At 32.5% G+C, this 27,771-nt stretch overlaps 2 protein-coding genes across 2 annotated transcripts; one reads left to right on the top strand and one right to left on the bottom strand.

Annotated features, from left to right (window-relative positions):
- Positions 1-11,915: 11,915 nt before the first annotated feature.
- Positions 11,916-14,602, bottom strand: Slh_0 (protein sly1 homolog). The gene is made up of 5 exons (XM_011191807.3): positions 14,433-14,602; positions 14,158-14,317; positions 13,403-14,091; positions 12,635-13,344; positions 11,916-12,568 (listed from the first exon to the last, which is right to left on the bottom strand). Exons 1-5 carry the CDS (start codon positions 14,458-14,460, stop codon positions 12,239-12,241), a joined length of 1,917 nt encoding a protein of 638 aa, XP_011190109.1. The 5' UTR covers positions 14,461-14,602; the 3' UTR covers positions 11,916-12,238.
- A 1,154-nt stretch (positions 14,603-15,756) lies between these two features.
- Positions 15,757-26,828, top strand: LOC105217008 (out at first protein). Its single transcript, XM_011191806.3, has 4 exons — positions 15,757-16,396; positions 19,549-19,662; positions 19,957-20,275; positions 20,601-26,828. The coding sequence occupies exons 1-4, from the start codon at positions 16,244-16,246 to the stop codon at positions 20,879-20,881; spliced, it is 867 nt and encodes a 288-aa protein (XP_011190108.1). The 5' UTR covers positions 15,757-16,243; the 3' UTR covers positions 20,882-26,828.
- Positions 26,829-27,771: the final 943 nt, after the last annotated feature.

The following is a 27,771-nucleotide window of genomic DNA, read 5'->3' as shown; positions in this document are numbered from 1 at the left end:
TACATCTGATATGATATGATATGATGCCATGATGTGATGCCATGTGATATGACACATATGATGTTATGTGGTATGAGTGATGTGATGTTGATTCCCTTATAAAAAGTAAATATCATATTATGTCAAGTGACGTGATAATGTGATAAGACTCTTCCAAAGTGATGTGGCTGTTATGTTACATTTATTTTTACCAGAAACGCCGCATAAAGATGTAAACTAATTAAAACCTACAATAAACCAGAATATTCACAGTGTACCCAGTGCATTACAAAAGCAAACATTGAGTCACTATCAAAAAGCACGACAACTAGTCTACCATCATCCATTCTAGCAATCCAAGCTAGCCACAGCCATCAGATCGATGGTTACTCACCAGCGATGAGCAATCGACGAAACAAAAAAATATGTAGATAGCATTTGTAAGTGTGTGTGCGCGTAAACTTGCTGGCCCAACCTTATCCTGAGATACCGTGGCATTGAGCCACAATGTTACGGTGCGATTTTCCATGGACAAAGTGATTATTTGTTTTATGGATTTTCCCAGCGAATTCTACGCTTCTTGTGAGGTTCTTCCGCAAATGGTAGTATGTATATATTTGCTTAACATAGCAGAGTTACATAGTTACAAACATACAAAAAAGAATACTCTTATACATTGATGGAGGATTCTTTATTCATGTGAATGTAGAAATGTAAGCGAAGAAATATTAAAAATTCAGCTTTTCTGACAAATATCAAGCAAAGTATAGATACGGAATATAAATTTTAAAATACTTTCTAGTACTTAGTAAGTAATAAAAAGTTTCGGAATATATATGACAGAGGAATACTTAAGTCGGCTAATAATGGGAAGGATCTGAGTACTTAAGTGAATGTAGGACTTAAAGAAACTATCTGCGCCTTGGGCAGGTTTAGTAGAGATCACAATATAACTAAATTTGACTAAGATGACGTCAAGTTCAGAAGAGCTATAGACTGAAATCCCTACAAAACTCCTTACAGCATTCGTCGTATTTGGAATACTTCCCTTACAAACCTGTAATCAAGCTTCAAAAAATATCATAAAACTAAGAGTATGGATTCATATGCATGAGATTAATTGCAATTAAACCCGTCTAAATTTATCCAAACAGCTTCGTTCAATCTCCAAAGAAACTGACTAATCATGCATTTCATAATAAGTTTCCAAACCTCTCTAAGGGGCAGAGCTATATATCGTAGGCATTTTTTATAAACATATAGGCAAAACATATCATTTTATACGCCATTTTCTAAATATGTTTTATTCGAGCTGCGTATGTATAGCATTCACCGAATGAAGAATATATCAAAATTTTAAAATTATATACCCAGTTAACTATATATGGTTATATCAATGCCATAACTGGGTACATAAAAACATATATAATTGGCTGTCAAGCATTCCTGCGAGCCATTCAAAACTTCAACACTACCGCCCATTCATTTTCAACTAACCGCAAATTTATACTGTTTTTTATGAGTAAAGGAAATGGCCAAAGTCATAAAATATCTGCGAAGCAACCTTCGTATATGCATACGAGTATGTGTGAATAAGTCGACAAAATGGCTAACAAGCTGCTAACAATATGATCATCGTCACTGATACAAAGCCAATTAACACACACACACATAGGTGTCTACAACAAATAACACATGAGTGAATGTCTGCCATCGAGCATCTCCTACGACCGATTGGTGCGCATGCGCAACGCCATAAATACTGATTAAGGCGGCAAATAAAACGCAGCTTACCAACACGCACACAACAAAGAAACACAGGGAAGAAAAAAAATCATAAAAATCAACTACAAATGAGCAATATATGAGGGAAGCGACATTTATTGAGCTTCTCTGATGCTTGTTTGGCGTAATAATTAACGAGTTTGTTTAACAGTTCCAAAAAAGGACCACCAGCGAATTCAATAAAAAACATAAAAAAGTAAAAAAATAATAACAGAGTAGCGTTTACGAGTATATACATCAAACAAAGTCTTAAGGTGAAGGATGTGCCACCAAACGGAAGCGTCTGTGGCAATTTTGAAGCATGTACAAATTATTTGTACCAATATTGATCTAGCAGCGCGCAAAGATTGTTTACAAACCGTTTGACGTTTTGACTTGTTGCATTTGGTAAGTGATTGAAGAAGCAGCTCAAGTCAATATGCAGAAAAAATTTACTCTTCTGTGACATATTTCTTGACAGTCGTTTAAGGTCATTACCGCATATGATAATGCAACCTTATCAGAGATAGGTTAGTTTGTGCTTCAATGAGAGGACAATGTTTGAATTCTTCTTCATATACTAACATAATTGAAATTTTAAAACCCAATTGACACATTTGAGATCGTTAGACCGATTATTATACGAAAGATAAAGATAAATGCTTCAATTAAATTATAGTTCTAGAACTCACGATTACAAGTTTTGAAAATTGTTTGCGAATATACAGATAATCCCAAATATCAGCTTTAATGGAAAAGCCTTCTTAACTGGCGTAGAAACCGCTGTTGGCGCCAACAATACTAAGTGCAGCCTTATCCATCTGGTCTTCCCAGCGGAGTGGCCCTAAAAAGAGCAGCCGCTATCATTTTATTCACTGAACTATTTTAATGTCCTCGAATAACTCACACAGCTCATCGTTACATCGTCTGCGGTGTTTGCCGTTGCCAATGAGGGACCACAAATCTTTCGCAAAACCTTTCGCTTGAAAACTGCTAGTCCATCTCATCGAATGTTGACATCGTCCACGCTTCTGCGCCATAAATCTGGACGGGAATGATAAGGGACTTGTAGGTTTGATTTTTGATCGTCGAGAGACGACTTTACTTTTCAATTGCCTACTCAGACCAAATGCTGATATTGTTATTGATTAATTTGAAAAGGTCATTCAAGCTGTATAGAGACTGCTTTTTTTTCTTTCAGCAGGCGATTTTTAGGGGATTACCTAGAGTAAAAGCTATAAAATCAGCTGTAATGAGTAATTACGTTTTGCATACCTCGATAAATTACCAGGGAAGAACTTAGAATGGACCAACGGACAAAAATTGTCGAAACTTATTTCCGAAACTCACATTCCGTGTGGCAACCAAAAATTATTTATTTTCCATTAAAAAATTATTCGTACTTTTATAAAACTTAAGATTGAGTCAACGACACTTTATCTGGCAAGAGCAATATCAGTCTATGTGTTAAGAATGTTTCCTACAAGAAAAGAAGCATTGCTTGCCACCAATCGGAAGTTTTCGACATAAGCTTTTGATTACAGAATCCACCAAGGATTACAAAAAGTCGTTCCCACGGCAGTCGGATCTACGAAACCGAAACAATCTAGATTTTTATCCATCCCAAGACTGTCAAATTGGCGGTATTCATCAAAATTATTTGGGTCATATTTCCTGCAACAACAAAATGGAACCACATTACGAAAATACCGTGGTTCTGAAAAGATTTTGAAAAAAAGACCATCTTCATAACCGTTGGAACCTATAAACCTAACATTTCTCAAGAAATGTTCGAAGGAGCTTTTCTGCGCTGAAAATACCAAATTCAAAAGAATTTTCATAAATTTGGTGTTTCGGAGCATTAAGAAGACCTAAGATACAGCCCTTCCGATGTACATATTTATATAAGCTTCTCCTAAAAATCAACTCCAACTCCAACTCTAATAAGCGACCGCCTCTTCTGACCCATCACTATCCTTTTCAGCACTCCTTACACCAACCAACAACAACAACAAAAACGCAACACAAAGCGCCAACAATTTAAGTGTATTCGCACAATAAGCGCCAACCCACGTCACTCCACTCACACACAAATTGAAAAGGCTCAACTACAAGCACACTCACACAGCGCAGGAGGCTCAGCCGCACAGCAACAACACCGTTCAAAAGTTGCATTGAGAAGCTATCATCGTTTTGTGCATTGTGTTTTATTATTGTTAACCAGTCAGCGAACGCAGCAGTTGTATTGGCAGCATTTAATACAACAAACAAACAAACAAGCACTTCACTTCACTACACTTCAAGTCAATGGTGGCGCTTGGCATATTCAGCGCCATCAAGAACACAAATGAAACAGAAGTTATGAATACTCCTATATACAGATAAATGTAGTGTGTGTGTGGCTGTGAAATATATTAAAGGATGGACGCTGATGGGTAGCGGTTACTAACTGCGTTTGGGGGTCTTGTGACTCAATGATTTGTATAAGCTCGGGTTTGTTGTTGTTGTATTTGAAATTTGGAATTCGTTCTGGCTTGTTAAGAGTTGTTAAGATTATGATATACAGCGCAGTGCGGTCACTGATGCGCGCCACGCATCATCATCATATACATATATATGTAGGTGTGTGTGTGTTCGAGGCACAATGCATGCGGCGAGCGGCCATTATTGCGCACAGCAGGCTTGTGGGAAACCGTATTTGAGAGTTGGACATGGGAATGAAATTTTTTTATTAATTTTTTTAAGCGTTTTTTGATTTTTATTTTATTATTTTTTTTTGTTGTTATTGTTGTATTTCTGTAGTTCCATCGAAAATGTGTCTTTTTTTCTAATTTGTATGAAGTGCATATGATTTGAAGATTTCTTCTCCAATATTCACCCTTTCGCGCTCTATGTTGTTGTTGCTATTTGTTTGTATCTCACAGTTGCAACATATAATCGATTTATAATTTTTTTTGGCTCTTCGTTGTTAGTCTCAGTGTTGCGCTGTTGTTGCTATTGTCATCACCATCATTCTTGTTGTATGGTTTTTTGTTGGTGGATTGCGGGCGCGGGGTATTCTATGATTTGTTTGATTATTTCTTTTACTGACGTTTTTGGTGTTGTTTTATGATTGTTGTTGCTTGCTCACTTCCATTGGTTTTGGTTTTGGACCACCAACGCGCTGTCGGCCGCTCAGCTACAGCTTGTTTGCCATGTTTTATTAACAATTCTTTATTCCACTCTTGTTACCTTTATTATATGATTGCGCTCGTTGTATTCTGAAGTATGCATGAAAATCAAGTGTTGTTGTTGTTTCATTCACCACCACTTACTTTTAAATTACTCTTGTTTATGGTAACATTTAAATTGTGTGTGAGAGCGCCTGCGCCTGCGTTCGCATCCTCAAACTGTGCAATTGATAATCACGCTACTTTTATTTGCTTGCATAAACATATTTTATTTGATTTCTTTTGTTTTGTAATTTATTTCCAGCTCCCTGGGTAGTCAGTCATTACGGCATTAAAAAAATCTCCAAGTCGTTGGCACTAAAGTGCTTACACGTTCCTGTCCGTCCACTTTTTCTTCAACCTCTGCTTTTGCTGCTGCTGCTTTTTACATTCTCTTGAGTAGTCTGCGCTGTATGTGGACAGTGCCGGTGGTTTATGAATAATCATTGGCCATCAACGGCATTTCATCGTCGCAATCACTCTTCGACTGGAGAAGCACCATTTCGTGCTTAAGTGTTAATTAAAACCATTATGGAAGTTGTACGATTTCTAGGAAATACGCTTTTTTATTTCCTTACATTTTCTGTTGGAGTTTTGTGTGGAGTTTTTGTTGTTGTGGAAAGTTGAAGAGCCGTACAGACGTTGCTAACTTGAGTTTTTTCACGGAGCGTCTCTATGTACCGTCACATTTTGGGCGATAAATACTCACTATTTATTATGCTGTATCCTAAAGGTCTTTGATCCACAGGGAGTCTTGGACAATGGACAGCGCCAAGGCTGTCTAAGTGAGATCTTCTATTTTTACAGAAATCTGCCTACAAACCTAACCCAACCTAACCAAATACTCACTACTTTGAGCTGAAGCCGAAAACTAGTCAGGAATACGCGTTTGAAACCAAAAAATGTCGATGCAAATGGATGTAGATATTGAAATACGAGCTTATAACTAAAAGTTCCTGCCTTAAATTGAATTGAAACAAAGCGGTTCTAAGGGTTGATATCAGAAAAAACACTGTCAACACATGTTTTCGCACAAATTTATGTATGTACGTCGACCACAAACCAGTTGCAATCTCAACAAAAAAAGCTTTTAACAGGCTCACAGTTTTCAACCCCCAAACAAGTAAAAGCCATGACGGTTTCTCTGAATTTTCCCCATCCTTGCAATTCATAGATCCTTTTTCGTCAGTGAGTAACATTTATAGCATAATTGCACAGTAAGTTATCGGCGATCTATGGTCCCATGGTTGAAAGGGTTGACTGCATTTCCCCTCCCCAATTGCAGCAAAGTAAAAGCAACAAAAGCAAATACAATTTCTCACCATCGTAGATCATTCTGCGATGGCTCCACTTGAGCGAAAGCTTCTGTACCCACAACCAACGCAGTGTGAAAGCCGGACTTACACTTTCCGGTTCCGGTGAAAAGCACTCCGTTGACTAACAATTCCTTAGGCATAAGCCAAATAAAGTAAAATATACGCTTCTACAGCGACATGCTAAGTAGAAGTGGCAAACAAATAAAGAAATATTGATAAGAAATAATTCAATAAAAAATACTCTATACAATTTCAAGAATTGCAAAAATTAGCAAAAGGAACAAATTGAAACAAAGTTAAATTGCCGTAAAGCCCTCATCATAGGGAGCGGTGCGCCATTGGGACCACACAAAATGGGTGATCGCTTTTTGTTGAAAAAATCAAACTAGATAAAACTGAATTTAGCAAAAATTTTATATTTTTTATAGCGGTTTTACGAGAAAGAACAACCATATTTTTATGGACACAAGCCTATATTCCGAAATTTTAGATACCTTATCCTTCCATAATCATCGATCATAATTCTGCATTACTCTACTTCATAGCTTCGAGGTTTTGGTTTTCGAAGGTATCTTTGTTGGAGTAGGCATAAATCGAACTTTTGATCGACAGTACTGTAGATTATAGCCTAGAGGTTCAATCGGAGAGAAACGATATTGTAATACTTGGGAAGCATTTAAGAAGGAGAAACTAAAAAAAGTTGCAGAATAAAATCATCGAATAATATTGTAAAGACAGTGATATTAATGTAATCACCTTAAAAAGTATTTCATCATTACATAATGACTCAACTTAAACCGTAGAATGTTAATAACATCCATACAAATATGGGCTACTTAGTGTCACTACTGCAATATATATAGCATGTAAGGCATTTGCACACAAACTGCTCACTGCTTAGGCATACAACGATTACACTTGAAATTCTTCAATTAACCAACTTGAAAAGGCAAAAATTCCCACCAGCGCAATTAACACTAGCCGAGCTCAACTAGACAGCTTAAATGTTAACTGAAGCAGCACTCAAATCCGCTAAAGGCCTACAACAACAACTGCAACTATGCGCCAGTAAGATTTCACACTCGCTGGTATTATTGGCTTTGGCTGTCATCTAGTAGGTCCAAAAAAGGCAGACACTCCGCTTGCCGCATTCCATTTAAAGAGTTAATCACGTTTGTGGTATGTGGTAGCAACGCCATGGCATGAGGTGTTAAATGCTAGTCCCACACACGCAGGCACACACTCAAACAAATAGACCGGTAAACATATGTACGAGTTTGTCTTACATGTTGCAACAACATTTAGAACACTGATAAATAACAAAACAAATATTTATATATATTTCTATAAGGGTGTGGTTCGACGTGGCAAAGAAAAGTGCTATGCGACACATTTTATTGTGGACAAATTTTATTTCCTCCAGTGAATATCGAAAAAATTGTACCGAAAAGTGGCGAAGAGAACAGTAACGTTAGGTAGGTTGACACGATGGATCCCACTTGAGCAAGAGTAAAGTTGTTAAATACGAAAATTTTACTATTTTTTTTCAGAAATATTAAGAAAAAAATAATAAAATAAAATAAAATAAACCGGAAGTTGGATTTTGAAGTATTCAGAATAGCACACAAGATCACAATCGAAGTTGGAAATCAAAACAGAATGACCTTTACAGTATTATTTTATGTTTTCGTATTAAATATCCACTTTTATAACTATAATACCACTCTGGCAATCTCTTCTCGAAACGCCACAATTCAATACTTGCCACCTCTGACCACAGCTTAAGCTTAGAGTAACAAATAAAACAATTTAGAATGGGTTTGCGATTGAGAGAACGTTTAGCTATTTTAGTAAATTGCGCCAATGAATTACGTTTGGAAAAAGCAAAATGCCACAACGGGCACATAACTTAAAATCCCCCTAAGGATAAGGCAGATTATCCTAGTTCGTGCTGGTACATATGTAGTACATATGCATTGCTTAGTACATATGTTTGTGTGTTGTAGAATGTGCGCTATGACAGTGAAAACAAAAAAATGTTTGGTTGCGTTACGTCGGTCTACGCTTGCGCTTAGCAGGAACTTTAATGCATTAAAGTTCCAATTTCAGTTGAAATGAAAAATTCCAAAACACTACACACACAAACATATGTACATAACTTTTTTGCTCCTACAAAAATACGCGCCACACACAGGCCATAAACAATTTGACGCGTTCGCCTGATATCTACCAAGCCAACCAAGGATGCTTGTTGCTACTACTTAAACACGTTGCTTTGGTAGCAAAAAGTATCTTAAAGTCCTAAAAATGCGCACTTGATGTGACAGTGACAGTTTTCACATTTCAAATTACCTGACAATTATAGTTTGTTAATTTTTTATGGCTCGCAAGTGGAGCGAAACGAAATGTTGTTGCAGTGCGTATATTGACTTGACTTGGCGTGTTAACAAATTGAAACACTCTTTAATGTGTTGCTGACTTGAAACGAACTACTGGCTGTTGGACATGTGAGTTGTTGTAAATATGTTTAGCAATTTATTGAATTGGTTGGTTATGTTGCTGATGTGCATTGCTCATAAGTTGCTTAGTTTATTAGTGAAGTGTGGTTGTTGGTATGATGGCGCATGCGCTGGTGTTACATTAAGCTCGGCACATAACCATTCATATAACATTTGTTTTTAACTTCAATTACAGTTTATGGAAGCAATTTTATTGTATATATGCGAAAAAAATACATTAGAAATTAAAAATATTACCTTAGGCGTATAAAAGCCAAATAGCTGTTAAGAAAATCGATTTTTTAATTTGCTCATTAAGTCTAAACTTTCAAAAATATCCTGTGAAATCGGAAAGATCGTATCAATAGTTTTGAAATTGTTGACATCATAACTCAACGAGAAATTGTCTTCAAATTGAAACTGAGTATTTTTGAATAGATGTACATATTTACTATACATTAACCTGCGATCTTTTTAATTGGTTGGAAACTGTCAATTTGGCTTTAAAAACGATAATTTTTTTGTATTTTGTTAATTTTTAATATTTTTGAAAATCGTAAGTCATTGTATAGAAAATACCTTCAACTTTAAAAACATTTTTAATTTTTTTTGTTTCAACTTCTCACCGGAATAATGTCAACAGTTAAGGAATTTTATTTTTTTGACACCTTCGAAATCTTAAAATATAGGTAAATATATATCCAAAAAGAAATATGTCCAAAAAAACTTCGAAAAACTTCGAAATATTCGATCAAGTACTTTCTTTGAAAAAAAAAAATCACAAAAATCGCCTCATTTTTCATGGGTTACACTGTTATAGCCCTTTAATGTTTTTTTCCTATTAAATTTATTTTATTTCATTTGGATGTTCATTTTGTTTTAGATTTTTTCGTTTATTGTACTTTAAATATAATATTTTTATTAAAATTGCTTAAAAATAATTATGCGGGGATTTTTTTCAAATGATTTTAAGACATTTTTCAAACTTCTCTTAATATTTTTTAAATTTGAATAAAATTTTTTTAGAATAACGTTATTTTATTTTAAAAATATGTATGTACATATAAAATATCAATTTCAACAGTTGCACTGGCTTTGTGTTCAATTTACAAAATTCTACTCCAGTGCTATTAAACATGTGGCAGCTCACCGGATTCCAGTACACACATACGCACATACGCGTCACTTTGCTGCCGGTCTTTACACACGAATTTCATTTCCCATATTTTACAATTATATACTTTTATTGTTGTAATTCACTAAATAAAACAAACACTTGCTATTTATTTAAGTATTTGTGCATAAAAACAAACTTATTCCAACTCAATTAAACGCATATTCATTCGCAGACTTTATACCGAACCGAAATTTCACAATACAAAACACATTATTGCATTTTTTCATGCTTGTCTTTTAAAGAATACACTTAATAATACTATAAGAGTGCAAAAACTTCACTCAATTAAATATTTACTTCAATTTCTGCATTTTTAAGAACTTTTTATTGTGAAGCAACTAACTTTTCACTCGCGAAAAGGAAACTAAAAGGAAATTGACACATAACGGCATTTTTGGCGTCAGCCGATTGACAGCGACTGAGTTGCCGGATATGCAGTTTTTTCGTCGTGAGTTGCCGGAAAGAAACTTTGGGAACAATTGCAATTTAAAAATTGTTTATATTTAACTGCACAATCTCATAATAAAACCTTTTTTTTTAATTTTTTGGTATAAAAATTAATTTAAAAAAAATATATAAATATCTAATATCAAATTATAATAATAATCAGCAGCAGTTTTTAAAGGTAAATATTAAATTTAGTAACTACAATCGCTGATATATTGGGAGTATATAAACAAAATAACCACCAAAAAGTTTAACATGTACAAAACTTCTTGAATTTTATTTATATGTGTGGAGAGTTTTTAAAGGTATTTCTTTATGGTCATATAATACTAATTATGTATTGTAATTTTGTAATATATTGAACATACATTGATTTTTAATAAATTAATCAAACATTGCATCAAAAATTTTAACAAAATTCCAGCAATTATTCATTTTATAAAAGCGAATATAATAAACACGGGCAAAACAGTTTGTTTATTGCATTTTAACAGTTTGATTTACACAATTTAGCATATTTTACACCCTCACAACAGTTTGAATGCTTAATTTAGCATTTTCTACCATTCAGTGTTATTAAAAATGCGCTTGCTCACCTGATTCATACGCCTTTGTGCATACTAATACATGTACGAACATGCCCATTTTCTGCGGCTGCTTGCACACGTATTCCAATTTGGATATTTTATTGTTAAATGCATTTAATATTACAGTTTACTATATAACTACACATTTGTTTATCCATTTATGCATTTTTACACAAAATGCGACTTATTGCACTTCTTTTACACGCATATTCACACACTTTTCACTAGCACACGACCGAACCGAGCACATACTCCGAACGACGCTATATAACATACTTTCGCACGATTTTTCACGTTTTTCAAGGGTGGAATACACTTAATAATACTATAATTATGCAAGCACAACATTTGTTTTGTTATTTATTAAGATTTTCACAATTTTCTGCAGTTTTTATTATGCACCGACCGGATTTTTCATTCGCGAGAAGGAAACTGACACATAACGGCATTTTTGGCGGTAGCCGCTTGACAGCGCAGGGGTTGCCAGTGGTGAGTTTGTAGGGATGATTTGTGTAGGAGTTGATTTAAAAACTTTGAAATCATAAAAATTTAAAATTATTTATTAATTTGTTTGGGTATGTATTTGTGAACATGCCATATACATACATACACATACAAATGGCAATCATTTTTAGCTCTAATCGAATTTATTTTATAAAAAAATATTAATAATTTTTGATAAAATATTTTAAATATATTAAAAGAATTATTTAGACATATGTATTTACATATATTTATTTGCGTGTATTTACCTCCCTGCATAACAAATAAAATAACCATTAAAAATAAAAAACTCTTTTTCAAATTTATTTTGCTATAAATATGTATTATTTCCTTTCAATTATTGCATAAAATAAATTGTGATCAAGCTACATACTCATATAATAAGGCGTGATTTATAAAATAATTTGTATATTTTTAATGTAATGCTTCCAATGTATGTATGTATGCATATTTTTATATAGACCCACGTCGCGCAGTCACAACTGGATTTTTTTTTATTTATATGTGTGTATATATGTATGTAATAAATTGTATAAAACAAAAACCATTGCTTACAAATAAACAGCGACGGCTACGACACGCTGGCAACACTACACAATATCCGCTAATTTTAATTTAAATACAATTTGCAATTTATTCGTTGATAAAAAATAAAAACAAAGAAAGAAATTAGCAAATGTTCAACACTTCACACACGTTTTCTCGCCGTTCAACAGCAACTCAAGTTGGCGTGTACCCTGTATCTGCTTTGCCGTTCCTAACTCAAGACGGGCGCCTGTATTTCTCGCCCCAATGCCGACAGCTCTTTGAGGAAGAGTTTCGCATTGCTCAGCGTGGATGAGCCATAGATGATGCGCTTATTGGCATTCGCCGTTTGCTTTTGCTTGATGCAGTCCACTAGATTTTGGTATTCAATATAATTGCCACCGCCCACAATGAAGACGACCGCATCTTGGAATGGTGCACGATTCTTTGGCAATGCATCGCCGCCCTTCAACAGTTTGGGATCCAAGTAAAGATAGTCGTCGGTTTCCGAATTGCTGCGACATTCCATCACCTGTTCGGTGATTTTCGTCACCGGGAGACTCTAAAATGCAAGAAAAAGTGAACAGTTAGTCAATGAAATGGAATTTTTATCACTTCCAACACTTACATGTCTTTTGACGACCAAATTCTTCACACCCTCCATCACAAATGAGGATCCTTGCGACACCAATTTCGAGAACATAGATACAGTGCGTGTACCGCCACCCTCATATTGCGCGGCCTGACTCATTGCCGGCGAGCGATTCATAATACCCTTCCAACGCTGTACGTACGCAAGTGGCGATAGATCACAGCCGGCCTCTTGTAGCGCTTCTTTCATGCGTTCAATTTCGTATTCGGGTACATTTTGCGCACAAATATAATAGATGATGAATAGACGCAGCTTATCCTCAGGTAAACCGAATTCGGGATCTTTCAACAATTCCAGCAGCGGGCGATCGAGTGTTTGTTTCGACATGATCTTCTCCTCCAACTCAAAGAAAGAATCCAAACGACGTGCTTTAATGTAGTTTAAAATTGCGGTGGCAATTTTTGTGTGCATATCAATAAGACGCTTCTTCTCCATCAGCTGTGGCAATGAATTCACAGCGTTCGTGAGACGTGCCGTAGTATCGTTAACCATGGAAAATGCCACTTCAGTTTCACCATCAATGCCCATAGATGTTTTCAGGCGTTTGATTTCCTCCTCAGAATTGCGGTAGGATTCTAGCTCTTCTTGTATTGCCTCGGCCACTGTGGGGAATGGACTGCCTTTGTGTGTCACCCAAAAACGGTCATTACGATCAAGATCGCAAGCTTTCGGCTTTTTTCGTGTACCTAGAAGAAGCAGTAGAGATTAGTAACAAACAACGTTTGTGAAATTATAAACAAGTACCCGTGTTCGTTGCACTATCATCCTCGACGTATACTAGATTCAAACCCAATTCTAGCACATCATGCACTAGTGCCTGATATGACCATGTGTGATGTAATGGTGTTGCTAAATCTAAATTTCTATCCAACAATAGCAGCACAGGACGTTGGAAACTAAATACACCACCGGCTTGCGTTGCATCCATATGGAAGAGATTGGCGCGTGAGTCCCAGAGATTCTCACGCAATTTCTTCTCCAATTTACGTGCCACCATCTCAGCGGCGCTATTGCGTGGGCAACGTATAATTGGTACATTGCCTAATGTGACAAAAACGGCAAATAGCGAATCCACTATAGAGTCCATTAATGCTTCCATTTCCTCATCACGCGTATTCGCACGATTTATGGAATAATATGACAATTGCTCACTCTTCTGATGTTTCAATATGAAGAAGTCATCTTCTAAGCTGATGAAGTTCACATATTGATCGTATACGCGATGTATATTGGCCACACAACCGGCTTGCAGTGCTGCTGCTGCTAAATCTTCAATTTTCTGACGCGTAATGGGCGCCAAGAAATTCAAGTGGTAAACATCGTACAGTCCGTTACCGAAATCCTGCTGTATACGATCCAAATTTTCATCGGTTGGCAAACAAAAGTAAACGGCAGGCACATCTGGTATTGAGTCACGGTCGGAATGTAGTTGCCTAAAATGGAATTTGTATTGTATAATTCTTGATATGAAGTGTCATAAAAACGCGTAATTAACTCACACATGTAAAGTCACGCCTAGTTCGCGTAACTCTTTGATGGAAATGATTGGCGATATGATGTCCTGTCCCACCCGATCAAATATCAATATTTTCCACACAGGCTCTGCAGCTAAGATTTTCGGCTGTTGTACATTCAGATTGAGCATCTGCTTTATAGCATCTAAAATAATTAGAAATGAAATTTAGTTTGCACAAATATTGGTTACACAGTCAAGTAGTGAGGTTTTCCTTTGGGTATTGTACTATAAATTCTATATCTGTCAGCGAGCACTTACTTATTTGTCTGTCACGTAAAGTTAACATCTTGTAGTGATATTAAACAAGCTTTTTTTGTATAAATTATTTGCACTTTTTCCTAAAAACAATTACTACTCATCAACCAATAAGTTTTTTTCTATTAATCAACTTTTCACATATTTGATACAGCTGTGAGCTGTCATACATACCACGTATTCATTCTAACAAAACGCATGGTTGCATTCGAGGCAAATTAGAAAAGTTTAAAAATCTTTAGTTTTTTTTTATAAAAAATCTTAGTAAATTTTTATATAAGATTATTAACTCATTGTACATATTATATGCAAATATATTGATAATATTTGTTAAGGGATAATATTTATTCGTATTAGAAGTTACAAAAGATTGCAAGATTGAAAATCTCAAAAATCAGCTGATTTGATACTATTTCGACACCAGACATCGACAGTACAACGGAAATTCAACCTTACTTGTTTTTTAACATTTATATATAATAAATATATTAATATTGTGTTTGTATTATAGTTATTTTATTATTTAAGGCTTTTTCAAAAGCAAACAACCGCTTCCTAAAAATATTTATTAAATCTTTATAAGTTTCGGAACACTTCCAAAAAATACAAAAATTATCTAATTGGCAGCATTACTTTGCAACACTGCCTCTGAAACTTTGCGACATGCAATTTTGGAGACTTTAATAAAGGCTATTTTACATGCATTGAAATTTCCTGCCAGTCTTCTGGAACATGGCGGCAAAGATGACATGATACGAAACTCATTATTCTGAGAGAGCGCTGTAAAAATCCACATTTTTTATAACATTTGACAATGATCCCACTATGTAAAAAAAAAATAAATTGGGCATTTTAGAAATAACTTTTGGGTATTTTAACTTTTAGATATTATTTTTAAATGATCTGTTCCTATTAGACCTATATCATATATATACTAACTTCAATATACTTATGTACTAATTATAAATAATTAAGAAAATAAAAAATTGATTTTATATAAAATCATGCAACAAAATATATTAATTTATTAACATAAAATATATAATATATTAAATATAATGATGTCATTTGATATATTAGATGTCATTTGTAACAAATAATAGCAAAAAAAAATAGTTTCACACAATTTAATATTATCAGTGTATTTCCCTAAAATTGTATTTCGCACCGATTTTGTCATATACTTTTACCGGTATTACTTCTGGCATCCCGCCTTTTCTGTCAAAAATTCCTTCAACTCGCATTGCTACCAACTTAAAATGAGAGATCAGGGAATTCGGTTTGAGGAAAAATGAGAGAGTTTCGTATCATGTCATCTTTGATGGCGGATTAATAAGACGTGAATTTAATTTACTGAGCGATGCGATTTTCACTAAAAATACCGAGCATTTAATGTGTAATAACTGATCTATGGTTGTGCATAATGTGTGCACCAAGTTAATTCTAACACTCGCTAAATAACACCAGTGAAATCAATGACTTGCTGTAATAATTTTAAAATATACAATTTGTCGTGAAACTCGAATTTTGATGGCCGTCTCGTGTTAAATGGCGATTCGTGAACGAAACCAATGCTTCATTGAGCTATGTAGCATGTAACGCCAATAGTTCGGCGCAACTGTGTTTATTACTTTGCTGAATCCCAAGTGCGCTTTCCATAATAATACCATTGTAAATTAGCAATAAAATTATGAATTAGGCAGTGATTAACTGAATGTAATTTCATTAGCAGAAATAGTACAAAAGATTGTGTTACAATTATTATATGCACACGTACGTGTGTGTGTTTATTTGTGCACTTTGTGAATAGAAAAATGTGTTTGTGCATAAGCAGTATATGCAGCATCACCCCACTGTCCAGTGTGCCATGTCTGCGGCATGGTGTCAAATTCAACTTCATATTGATAATATTTCTGAATCTTTTGCTGAATTCACGCAGTCAACTGCTCATCAACGTACAAAATCAAGTGGGTTGTGTTAAATATTATCAATTTATTTCATAAAATATTTTGGTTTTAATTATATATATATGTATACGTAGGTGATATGACTAGACAGCATATATATATTTCTTAATAATTTTGTGCTGACGACTAGTTTTGTTATCTCCTCTTAGGCTACATTTGTATGTGTTTCAAAATAAGTAATAAAATCGAATCGTGCTATTTCGTAGAAAAGTATATATTTATCTAAATGTGCGCTATTTTATATGTGAATATAAATGTATAGTTTTTGTAGCGCTAAAAATATGAGAACAAAAAAAAAATGAAATAATAATAAAAAAAAAGACGAGTACCTCTCAGCTGACTGCGACAATAGCGCAAATGGCCAGCTCTCCAATGCATGTAAAAGTCTCCATAAATTTGCCGAACTGTGTATATTGACGAATGAGAGGCATAAAGCGAATTGAATAAAGGAGTTTAGACTACTTTTTTTAATAATAATACATAATAAGTTTACATACATATTTATTTCTATTTAATAATCTTTTCATTTCTTCCTTTATACGTCTGCTGATGGCACTCAACACGTATTAAGAAGCCGGCTTGTTAATTTGCTCCTGTTTGACAACTTGCTATTGTGTAGTCTTGTTCTACTTTCTTATTAAAGTACAAGCTGGTTTGTTGAGGAATAGAAAGGCATGTTGTCCTTGAACTTGTGCAATTTTTTATCCGTTAATTTTATTTCAAAAATAATTATTATTATTTAAACATAACAGTTTTGCAAAAAAAAATTATATTTTAAACAACTTAATTCGACGTTATAAAATCCGGTTTCGCAAACATGTTCTACATAGTTATCGTCGTGTGTGGATTTTGAACATTGATAAGCTAGTATAGCATTAAATTTTTCGTCTAAACAAGCAATTTAAGTAAATTTCCGTTACAGATAAGAGTATTAACAAATTTGAAATCAGAAATATAAAGGAACACGTATCAAACAACTTTGCAAAACTATAAATTTTTTTTTAATTTTAAAAAACTTTAAACACGTTGTATGACCCGGCTTAGTACACATCTTCTGAATTCTTAACATTGAACATTGATAAGCTGTATTTAAATTATTGTTAAATTTGTCGACTTAGCTTGCTTGTACAAAGTGAACTTCCGTTTCAGATAAGAATATGAACAATTTTTATTTAAATTCAGGCAGCAGCTGCAAATATAATAGAACACGTATGCTAAATTTAAGCAACACTTATGTAATCTCTTCACTTAAAACAATATATTACTTTCGCTTATCGCATGCAAACAGTGCATTCAAGGTCAGCTTTCCTTCCTCCACCTTTTAAGCTTAAGAATTACTTGATTTGCTTAGCACCGGCACGTATATATACAAATATTTGAGTTTTATAAATCTTACAAAGCGCCCAGTACATAAGGAAACGAGCAACCATGAACCTTGTGCTTTTTCGCTTTTCAGCAGTTCATTCATTGCATTTGCTTATCCGGTAACGCCTAGTGTACACCGCCTGCTGCCAAACCCATTGGTTCGGACCAAGCCAAGTGCTCGTGGCTTTCTTAATGAGCCTGCACACATATACAAACGTTTTTCTTTTAATATCTGTATGCTTCTACATCTTGGTTGTGTTCTTTGTTTTGTTGTTTAAGTTGCTAGTAGCTGTTTGCGCTAGGGCCAACTGAAATTAAGCTATTATATTTAAAATAATGTGTGTGTATTAAAGCACACATATAAACAAATTAATAAGCATATTTTGGTTCTTGTGTGAAATTGTGTGTAGAAGTGAGTTTCAGTCTCGTTTAAACAAGTAAAGATCTTAGTTAGAATTGGGTTAAATGTATGCGTGGATTAAAAAGAGAATAGTATGGTGGTGGATTAAAAAGAGAATAGCAATTGGTCAACTACTCAGTAATTTATATTTCACGGTTTTGTAAATCCTATTTTCTTTAATACTTGCCTCGTTTTTGTATTTTAATGTATAGCTTACATCTATTTTCCCTTTTTTGCGTTTCTTTTCTTTTCGATCAATGTGAATCAGTTTTTTCTATTGACGGCAAGATTTGTTTAACTATAGATTATAAAATTATCTTGAAAAAATAACAATAAAAAGTAAAATAAAAATAAGTTTTAGTGGATAATCAGTAAAATAATTAAAAAAAGAAAACGTGTATTTCCAAGCAAATTACCAATTTTTTTAAACTGATTTTATTAGCTTGTGAATTTAACCATTTTTGTGATTTATATGAAATTGGTCCAAACGTCTCTACTAGCTGCGGTGAAATTTTTTCAAAATCATGAAAACTACAATTTTAACGCTAAGAGTCCAGTAAATAACATTTATTATGCTAAAATATTTGAATTAAAATTTAATAGCGCTCACAGTATAATACCTTATTTCATTACCACCTGTCTTTGAATCATTACACATTTACATCTTAAGGTTTATTCATTTTTTTGGCTGCATGAATTAAGACTTAAATACCTTCTTTTGTTTCGCTTTTCTTTTTATGTATTTTTTTCATAAGATTTAGTTCATGGACAAGTGTATTGTTTTGTTTGCCTTTCGCCTTTTGTTTCTAACATTGTTGCTACTGAATCTGTACATTTCTTATATTTATAAATATATACACACATCTTTTAAAAGTATATATTTAATAACTATGTACAGTATGTATGTACTTGTGGCTTGACCTTTGGCGGAGAGCTTGCTGAAAATAATACATATGTGTATGTATGTATTTAGGAAAAACACGTAGTGCAGCTTTAATTTGTTTCCTGTGGCAAACTTGCGTTTTACTTTTGTGTGTGAAATTAATTTAAATCTGCGGTCTACTTGGTAAAGGCGAAAATCGATATTTTAGTGTGCTCCAAATTAATGTTGTAAGATATTTTTAAGTTATGTGCTAGTTAGTTTGGTTATTGCAGGCTTTTTATTCAGTGCAACTGGAACAGCTCAGAAACTTTTGGCTTTGAAATTATTGCTTATTCTTGGTAGTTCTAAAAGTGCAGTATTATGTCTTAAATGAGTACTGCTCAGCGTATGGTGTATCAATTTTTTTAAGAAACAAAAATCATGGATTTTATAACTTATTTTAATTCTTGCTGCTAATTTCTATATTTATTTAATTTTTGTTTTATATTTTCTTTTCAACGATAGGGAGGTGAAGTCATACAAGAGAGCATCACCTCCAATGTCAGTGAGGACATAATTACTTTAGAGTTTCAAAAAACAGACGGCACGCTTATCACACAAGTCATTGATTTTCGAAATGTGAGTATTCGTTTCCTAACGGAACACTAGCTAAATATACAGTTGAACTTACCTAATTGGAATCACCATAATCCACAAAAAAACTGCAAGTTAGAGAGACTTCCGATTTACGGAAGGTAATTTGTATGAAATTTGACTTCTATTGCCAATTCAATAGTTGGAGTTATGGAGAATTTCGAGTTGAAGAAGTTCGAGTAATGGAAGTTCAACTGTATAACATATCCATTTAAAAAAATCGAAATATTATATTATTTCGCTACAATTTACTTTTTTTTGGCATTTTCTTACCAATAGGAGGTGAAAATCGTTAAAGCGCTCGTGCTGGGCGAAGAAGAACGTGGTCAAAGTCAATACCAAGTCATGTGCTTTGTAACGAAATTCAATAAAGGCGATTTCATTTCGTCTGACGCCATGGCGAAGTTGCGTCAAAAGAATCCCAGCACGATACGCACTCCTGAAGAGGATAAGGGACGAGAAACGTTTACGATGACATCTTGGGTGCATCTAAATCGTTCGTTGCCAATAACACGCCACCTGCAAACGTTGTGCGCGGAGGCGGCAGATGCGACATATGTGCGTGGTGTCGATGTGAAGGCGTGGTCTGAATTGCCAGGTGTGTAAGGTTTATAAAAAAAATTATATTTTTCGGTTTTCTGCGCAATTTGTTTAAATTTATTATTTAACTTTTTAAATTATTATTTTAACTTTTTTAATTTTTTTTAATTTTAAATGTTAAATTTTTTTAAAACATTTTTTTTTATATTTTAATTTTTTTAAATTATAATTAAAATTAAAAAAAAAATTGTTTTTTTTTAATATTTTTATTTTTTTATTTTTTTATTATTTTTATTTTAAAGTTTGTTATGACTTTGTAATAACTTACACATCATAAATATATATTTTATTTTTTGTTTGTTTGTTTCATTCTCTCCTTGCAGGCTCCTCCATATCCAGCCTCGAAGCGGCAACTGAGAAATTTCCCGATACACTTTTCTCACGCTGCAATGAGGTTAGTGGCCTATGGGCACCCTGTCTTTGTACGCTCGAAACCTGCATTGGCTGGTATCCATGCGGTTTGAAATATTGCAAAGCAAAGAATGGTGGCGGCGATTCGTCAGCCGCACAATCCAACTATCGTTGCGGCATTAAGACGTGCCGCAAATGCAGTCAATTTACCTATTACGTGCGACAGAAGCAACAATGTCTATGGGATGAATGACGAGGACTGCATATGGGCACTGGTAGTTACTGCAATCATAAAACATGCACAATGAATAAGTGGCCAACGACGACAGAGGCAGCAACCTCAACACAAACAACAACAACAACGGCTGTAGTAGCGGCCGCCGTGGCTGCAGCGGCATCGGCGTCAATAGACAATCGTCATCCACTGTCTGTGTCGCCACATCGCCACTGGTATGCTAATAAGCATATATATTGTGGCAGCAATAAGCACTGCGTTACGTACAACAATCGCGACTTTGCCACCGCGGTGGCAGTCAATCAGGAGCAAATGTTTCTGCTGCAATTGCCATTGCTGTTCGTTGTGTCTTCGTCTTCATCGGATGCAGCAGCGGCGACGCCAGTAAACTATTGAAGCCATTTTCGCTAAACAAGTAAAATTTCCTCATTTCCCTACATTTAAGTAGTAATTCTGTTTCAGTTGCGTGTAGCGTAGTGTAAATATGTAGATACAACTCGTACATATAAGTAGTTAACTGTATATAAGCAATTTTTTTAGTACATACTTATCAGTACATCCACATTATGCGAAAATTGTGTAAAATTTAATATTCAAAATTTTCCAATTTTCAATTTTCGTGTATTTCTTGAAACGTCTTCTTGTTTTAATCCAAAAACTGCATTTCTTCGAACAAAAAAAAGTGAATTCTATTCAAGACTGTTAATGTGTTAGTGTTAGAGTATATTTTAATAGGCCGTACTGCATTTGCCTCGTTTATGCTGTATATCACAAAGATGGTATATATTATTACCATAAAGGCTTAATTTTCGTGGTTTCTTCTACTACGCACACAAGTTGCTAATAATTTCTTGAGTTCCTTCATAATTATTACTAATAATTTTTTTTCTCCTTTAATTTTTCTGACATTAAAAATCGATTTTATTATTATTGTTTTTTTATCTATGAAATAATGTAGAACACGTTTACCACTATGTTGCAAATGAGTTTTCCTTATTTTGAAAAATTAAAATATATATGCAGCAATATATACTCAGCAAACCGTTTATTTACTAAACGATTTGTATTTTGATTTCTATTATCTTCTGATTTGAATTTTACAGAAGATTCTTTTTATATTTAAATTATGGACAACTTTTTTTTTTATAAATTTCTGGAATTTTTATAAAAATTGCTTGCTTTGACCAAAAAGTTGTACAATTTTTGCGGTCTAACGCTTGTTTTTTGGATCTACCGAAATCTTTTTCCTAAATCTAATGGTGATTAAATTTATCAAATATGCTGTGGAAATTTAGATTTAGGAATTTGTCTTCATTCAATTTACTTCTTGTTAAGAATCGAAAATATATATATATATATACAGCTGTATGTTTTATCCCTTTAGAGATTTACTATCATTCATCGGTTGTAAATCGACGTTTTTTACTGAACGAGTTGTCCTTTGATTTCTCTGATCGTTTGATTTGAATTTTACAGAAGAAAGTACAGAAGACACTTTTTATATTTGAATTATGGACACCATTAAAAATTTCTTGAATTTTCATAAAAATTTCTTGAATTTTCATAAAAAATTCTTGCCTAGACCAAGAAGTTGTAAAATTGTGTCTGTCTTTTGGATTTATCAAAATTTGTCGAAATCCTTTTCCTAAATCTAATGTTGAAAAGTATTTTTTATCAAATATGCTGTGGAAATTTAGATTTAGCAATTTGTCTTCAATTGTTATCTCATTAAATTTCCTATAGTCTATCACGATACACAATTTTTCGCATCGGAGTTGTTCATCTTCTGAGGTACCAACCGTAAAGGTGTGTTATATGGTGAAAGACTTTTCGTTAATAACCGGTTTTTCTTCATTTTAACTATTTTTTCCTTATCTCCTTCTTATATATGTATACTACCTAGCTTGCAGTCTTTTATGAATTTTTGAACAACATCTATTTCTACATGTCATAGGTTTCTTTAATATGAAAGACTCTTCGTTATTATCCCGTTTTTCTCCATTTTATTACCTTGCAGTCTTTTATGAATTTTTGAACAACATCTATTTCTATATATCATAGGTTTCTTTAATTTGAAAGACTCTTCGTTATTAAACCGTTTTTCTCCATCTCAACAATTTATTTCCTTATACCCTTCTTATATACGCATACTAAAGCTTGCAGTCTTTCATAAATTTTTGAACGATGTCTATTTCTACATGACATTTAATTTTTTTTTTTTTTTGAATCTTTATCACTTGATTTGTTTCACAACCGTGAAATTTTACCATTTGTCTAACATGGCACCTTTTGCTGTTGTTTGATGAATCGAATTTAATTTCGAAACCTGTGTTCCAGTAGCCAACATCTCTGGTTTTCTGGTAAAATCCTTCTTTTGTAGTTTTAGTACTTTTATCAAATATTAAATACACTTTTACTCTAAAAGTGTTATTTGTATTTTTATTTTCTCTCATTCTCAAAGATCCTTTATATATAGACTTTCTACTGTTAAATAAGTGTCTTTTATTAAATTGACTAATTTTTCAATATATAATTTATAATATCGACTTTCTTCGTCTAATGAAGTCTAAAAGTCATTTTAGCCTCCTTGCAGAAATGTGGCGTTCTCTTTGGTTTTAAAAATTTTGTAGTTTTTGTACAAAGTTCGCTTTCAAGAGCACATTTACTGAAAACAAAATTTTTTTTTACCTCCTTATTTATTAAAATGCCTATTAAAATTCGTTTCTCCTTTTTTTTAATTGGATTGGTGGCGTGATTTCGCTTAGCCAACCAGTTTTCAATGACGTTCTTCGTGTTTCCTAAATCATCCTGTTACTATTATTATCAGCATTGTTAATAGTATATCACACCCCTCTGAGCAGAATAAGAATTGATTCTTTGCACATCTTCTAAGTCTTTTGTTGATTTATTTAGACCTATTTTGCCAAAATATGAAATCTTCTGAAAACCAACCAGAATATCTTCAAAATATCATCTATTTGAGTAGTTTGATGTTTTTTTATATAAAATATATTACATTATTCAGTCTTCCACACATCTTCTAAGTCTTTTATTGTTCTGATTCCTCAGCAATAAGAAATTCCGAATATTTTTGCTACTCCTTAGCATAAATTCGTTAGCAATAAGAAGCTATCTATATCTTTTCTGCTCCTTAGCGAAAATTCGTTAGCAATAACAAACTCTCTATATTTTTGCTGCTCCTTAGCATAAATTCGTTATCAATAAGAAATGATGGATATTTTTGCTGCTCTTTAGCAAAAATTCGTTAGCAATAAGAAACTCTCTATATCTTTTCTGCTCCTTAGCGAAACTAAATAAATAAAAAACAAGTTTTTGGACTGAAGAATCGATTCTTTTCACATCTTCTAAGTCTTTTGTCGATTTATTTAGAATTTGAATTGAAAGAATTTGTTCAAAGAAAAATAAAATCTATTACATTATTCACTCTTCCGCACATCTTCTATGTCTTTTATTGTTCTGATTCATCAGCAATAAGAAATTCCGAATATTTTTGCTGCTCCTTAGCAAAAATTCGTTAGCAATAACAAACTCTCTATATTTTTGCTGCTCCTTAGCATAAATTCGTTATCAAATAAGAAACTATCTATATCTTTTCTGCTCCTTAGCGAAACTAAATAAATAAAAAACGTGTTTTTGGATAAAAAAAACGTTTCTCTAGCCGTCAATTGATATATCTATTTGTTTAGGCGTATCATTATTATCCAATTTTGTTGGCTAATTCCTAATTAATTCAAAAACAACAAAATCTGAAGTTTCATGTTCGAGCTTCCTTTTCGATATTGTTAATATTCAAATGTTGTAGAAACATTTGACTTTTATTCTCTGATGACGTGGTCGCGCTTTCGCTTTCATCGCCTACCGCGAAGCTGTCGTTCTTGTTTGTATACTTCTTTTGGAGTTTAGACGATATATTCTCAGAAAATATACTCGCGTTCTTGCTTTCATCGCCTACCGCGAAACTGTCGTTCTTGATTGCATACTTCTTTTGGAGTCTAGATGTTCAATTTAGATTTCGTATGTCTATAATCTAGAACTCCTTTTGATCTATTTATTCATTTAAACTATATTTTCTCTCCTGTTTTTTTTTTTAACAAGAATTCCTGGAGCAGTTATGAATTCCAAGATTTTAGTTGAACTAAAAATATATATATGTTTTTAGTCGAGATCACCACCATTCGACTTCGGTCTACTTCTCAATAGCAAAAAGAAGCAGTCTTAATTAACTTATGTATTCACATTTGGGTTTTGTTTTTGATTCTAGTCAAAAATAATATTATTTTTTATACAACAACTTGTGTGCGTGCCGTGCAAATAGCAATTAATTAATTAATTGTTTCTACCAGTGTATTCATGCAAATAATACTTATTGAATGCTAATTTGTTTTGTAAATATTTATTGTACAATAAAAATAGCGCAATACTCTCGTATTCATATCTCTATATCTATATATGAAAATCTATCACAAATCCGTACAATATGTGTGTGTGTGTATTTAATGAGTGGCCTTAGCACACGTGAAAAATTGAAAAAAAAAAAATCAGAAAAAACCAAATAAATACTACAAAAACAACAAGTGAACGAAATTTTAGGTCGTAATTCCAAACCAAAATCAGTGTTCATAGTCTAAACTGCTGCATGTATGAAAAAGGTCATGGCGCCAATAGGCATATAAAGTGCATGTACATAAGTGCATATATACTTATTTATATAATGAAAGTATATAGTTGTATATATGTACATATTGGTTCATACACACATGCAATATAAATGCATTTATGTAATGAATGAAAATGAGCCTTAGTTGCGTCTATTAAATCGCTGCTGGCTGGCCGCCACACACATACATACATACATACACTACAACAAAACATACATGTATGTTGTTGTTATTGTTGTAGAAGCTAACTCAAATAAATACGGAAGATAAACACAATTAGGTGAAGTTTTTCAAGTGCAATTCTACACTACATCACCCACGCCTTCTCCACACACACACACACACACACACAGATTCACACATACATATACTAAGGCAATACACACACTAACACATACACACAGTTATATATACAGTTAGCAAGTCAACACTCACATGTAAACTATAGCTGCTTATAGACCACTAGCTCTCTTGCTGCAGCAGAATTACAAAAAAAAATGAAATAAAGAAAGTATAAAAGTTTCAAATACAACAACAACAAGAAGATGGTATTTCAAAATACACTCTATACGCAATAAATGAACAATAAAAAAACAACAATACTACTGTCGTGTATACACAATAGCTATAACTACTATGTACTATGTATATGTAAGCTTATATAAAATAATATATATATATATATATACATATATACTAGAACAGATACATATATGAATAGCGTAACAAAAGCATTAACTTAAATATCTAAATAGTCTAGCTTTATCCCCGTTGTATAGGCGAAATGCGAACAAATTATTAGTAAACAAATAATAAATAAAAAAAGAAAAAATAAATAAAAATAATAAAATAAATAAAAATAATAAAATAAAATAAAAACAAAAATAATAATAAAATAAAATCGAAAACAAAAATTAAATTTAAATAAAAACGCGTTAAAACTAAAATTTGCTTTATCAAAAATCCTAAAAACAAAAAAAAAAATTTTTCTAACCTCCAAAATATTTTTCATACACATAAATAATAATAATAATTTTTCCGCTATATTTTTTGAAAATTCCTTGTTCCCTCAAATTCAAATTCAATTTTAATAAAAATTCATTTTTTTAATAAAAAAATTTGCTGCAAATTATAAATATTATAAATTATATATTGCAAAAAAAAAAAAAAAAAATAAAAATCGAAAAAAAGATCAGCAAATATAAAGAACGTGATAATAATTTTACTCCACTTAACGTACAATTATACAAATGAAAAATATGGGAACGAACGAACTCTATATATAATAAATACCTAAATTATTGCTAACTTAAGCTAATGACCCTTGACCTTATATGTACATATACTATACTCGTTGACTTATAAAAGTGAAGCCGCTGTGCTTGCCGAACTAATGTGTGTGTTGCATAATGCGGCACCAGAAAGTAAGTGATTTCAAGTCGCTTATTTTATAGCCACCTATAGGGATTTTTGCGAGAAAAGCTGCAGTATACATGCTGTACGAAAAGTTTGTGGATTATTATTATTAATTTTCTTAATTTTAATTATTATTTTTTTTTTTAATTTTGTTTTTTATTTTTTTTTTTGATTTTATATATGTATGCATTAAAATTTTTTTTTATTTTTTTTTAATTTTTTATAATACAAATTTTTTTTTAATATTTTTTTTTAAATTTGTAATACATAATTGGAGCCTTTCACGCTACAATAACTAAATTCAGACATTTTTGGCATTTCTGATGCTATATTAACCCTATGTCTAGGTCATAAAGATCTGGAGTTTATATTATTTTCTAGTATTCTTTGGAGGCTCCAACGAAGATGTGGATAATTTATCTGAAATTCTTTTATCTTGCCATTTTACATACAACTAAAAAATTATTGAAATTATGAAGATTTGTTTAAATTTTTTTTTAAATATAAATTTTTTTTTAAATATAAATTTTTTTTTAAATATAAATTTTTTTTTTAAATATAAATTTTTTTTTAAATATAAATTTTTTTTTTATTTTTTCTTTTAATATTTTTTTTTTATAATTTTTTTAATAATTTTTTTAATAATTTTTTTTTAATAATATTTTTTTAATAATTTTTTTTTTATAATTTTTTTTTTTAATATTTTTTTTTTTATATTTTTTTTGTATTTTTTTTTTAATTTTTTTTTGTATTTATTTTGTACTTTTTTATATATATATTTTTTTAATTTTTTTAAAATTTTTTTGTTTAATT

The sequence above is a fragment of the Zeugodacus cucurbitae genome, chromosome 3, assembly GCF_028554725.1.
Source record: "Zeugodacus cucurbitae isolate PBARC_wt_2022May chromosome 3, idZeuCucr1.2, whole genome shotgun sequence".
Classification (NCBI taxonomy): Eukaryota; Metazoa; Arthropoda; class Insecta; order Diptera; family Tephritidae; genus Zeugodacus; species Zeugodacus cucurbitae.
Note: the sequence above shows the minus strand (reverse complement) of the source record. Positions and strands in the feature narration are given on the sequence as shown.

Coding starts and splice junctions, on each gene's coding strand:
- Slh_0 (XM_011191807.3), bottom strand. CDS start 14,460: ATGTTAACTTTACGTGACAGACAAATAA. Junction 13,345..13,402: donor TGATAGTGCAACGAACACGG/GTACTTGTTTAT, acceptor TGCTTCTTCTAG/GTACACGAAAAAAGCCGAAA. Junction 12,569..12,634: donor ATTTGGTCGTCAAAAGACAT/GTAAGTGTTGGA, acceptor CTTGCATTTTAG/AGTCTCCCGGTGACGAAAAT.
- LOC105217008 (XM_011191806.3), top strand. CDS start 16,244: ATGTGTTTGTGCATAAGCAGTATATGCAGCATCACCCCACTGTCCAGT. Junction 19,663..19,956: donor AAGTCATTGATTTTCGAAAT/GTGAGTATTCGT, acceptor TCTTACCAATAG/GAGGTGAAAATCGTTAAAGC. Junction 20,276..20,600: donor GGCGTGGTCTGAATTGCCAG/GTGTGTAAGGTT, acceptor CTCTCCTTGCAG/GCTCCTCCATATCCAGCCTC.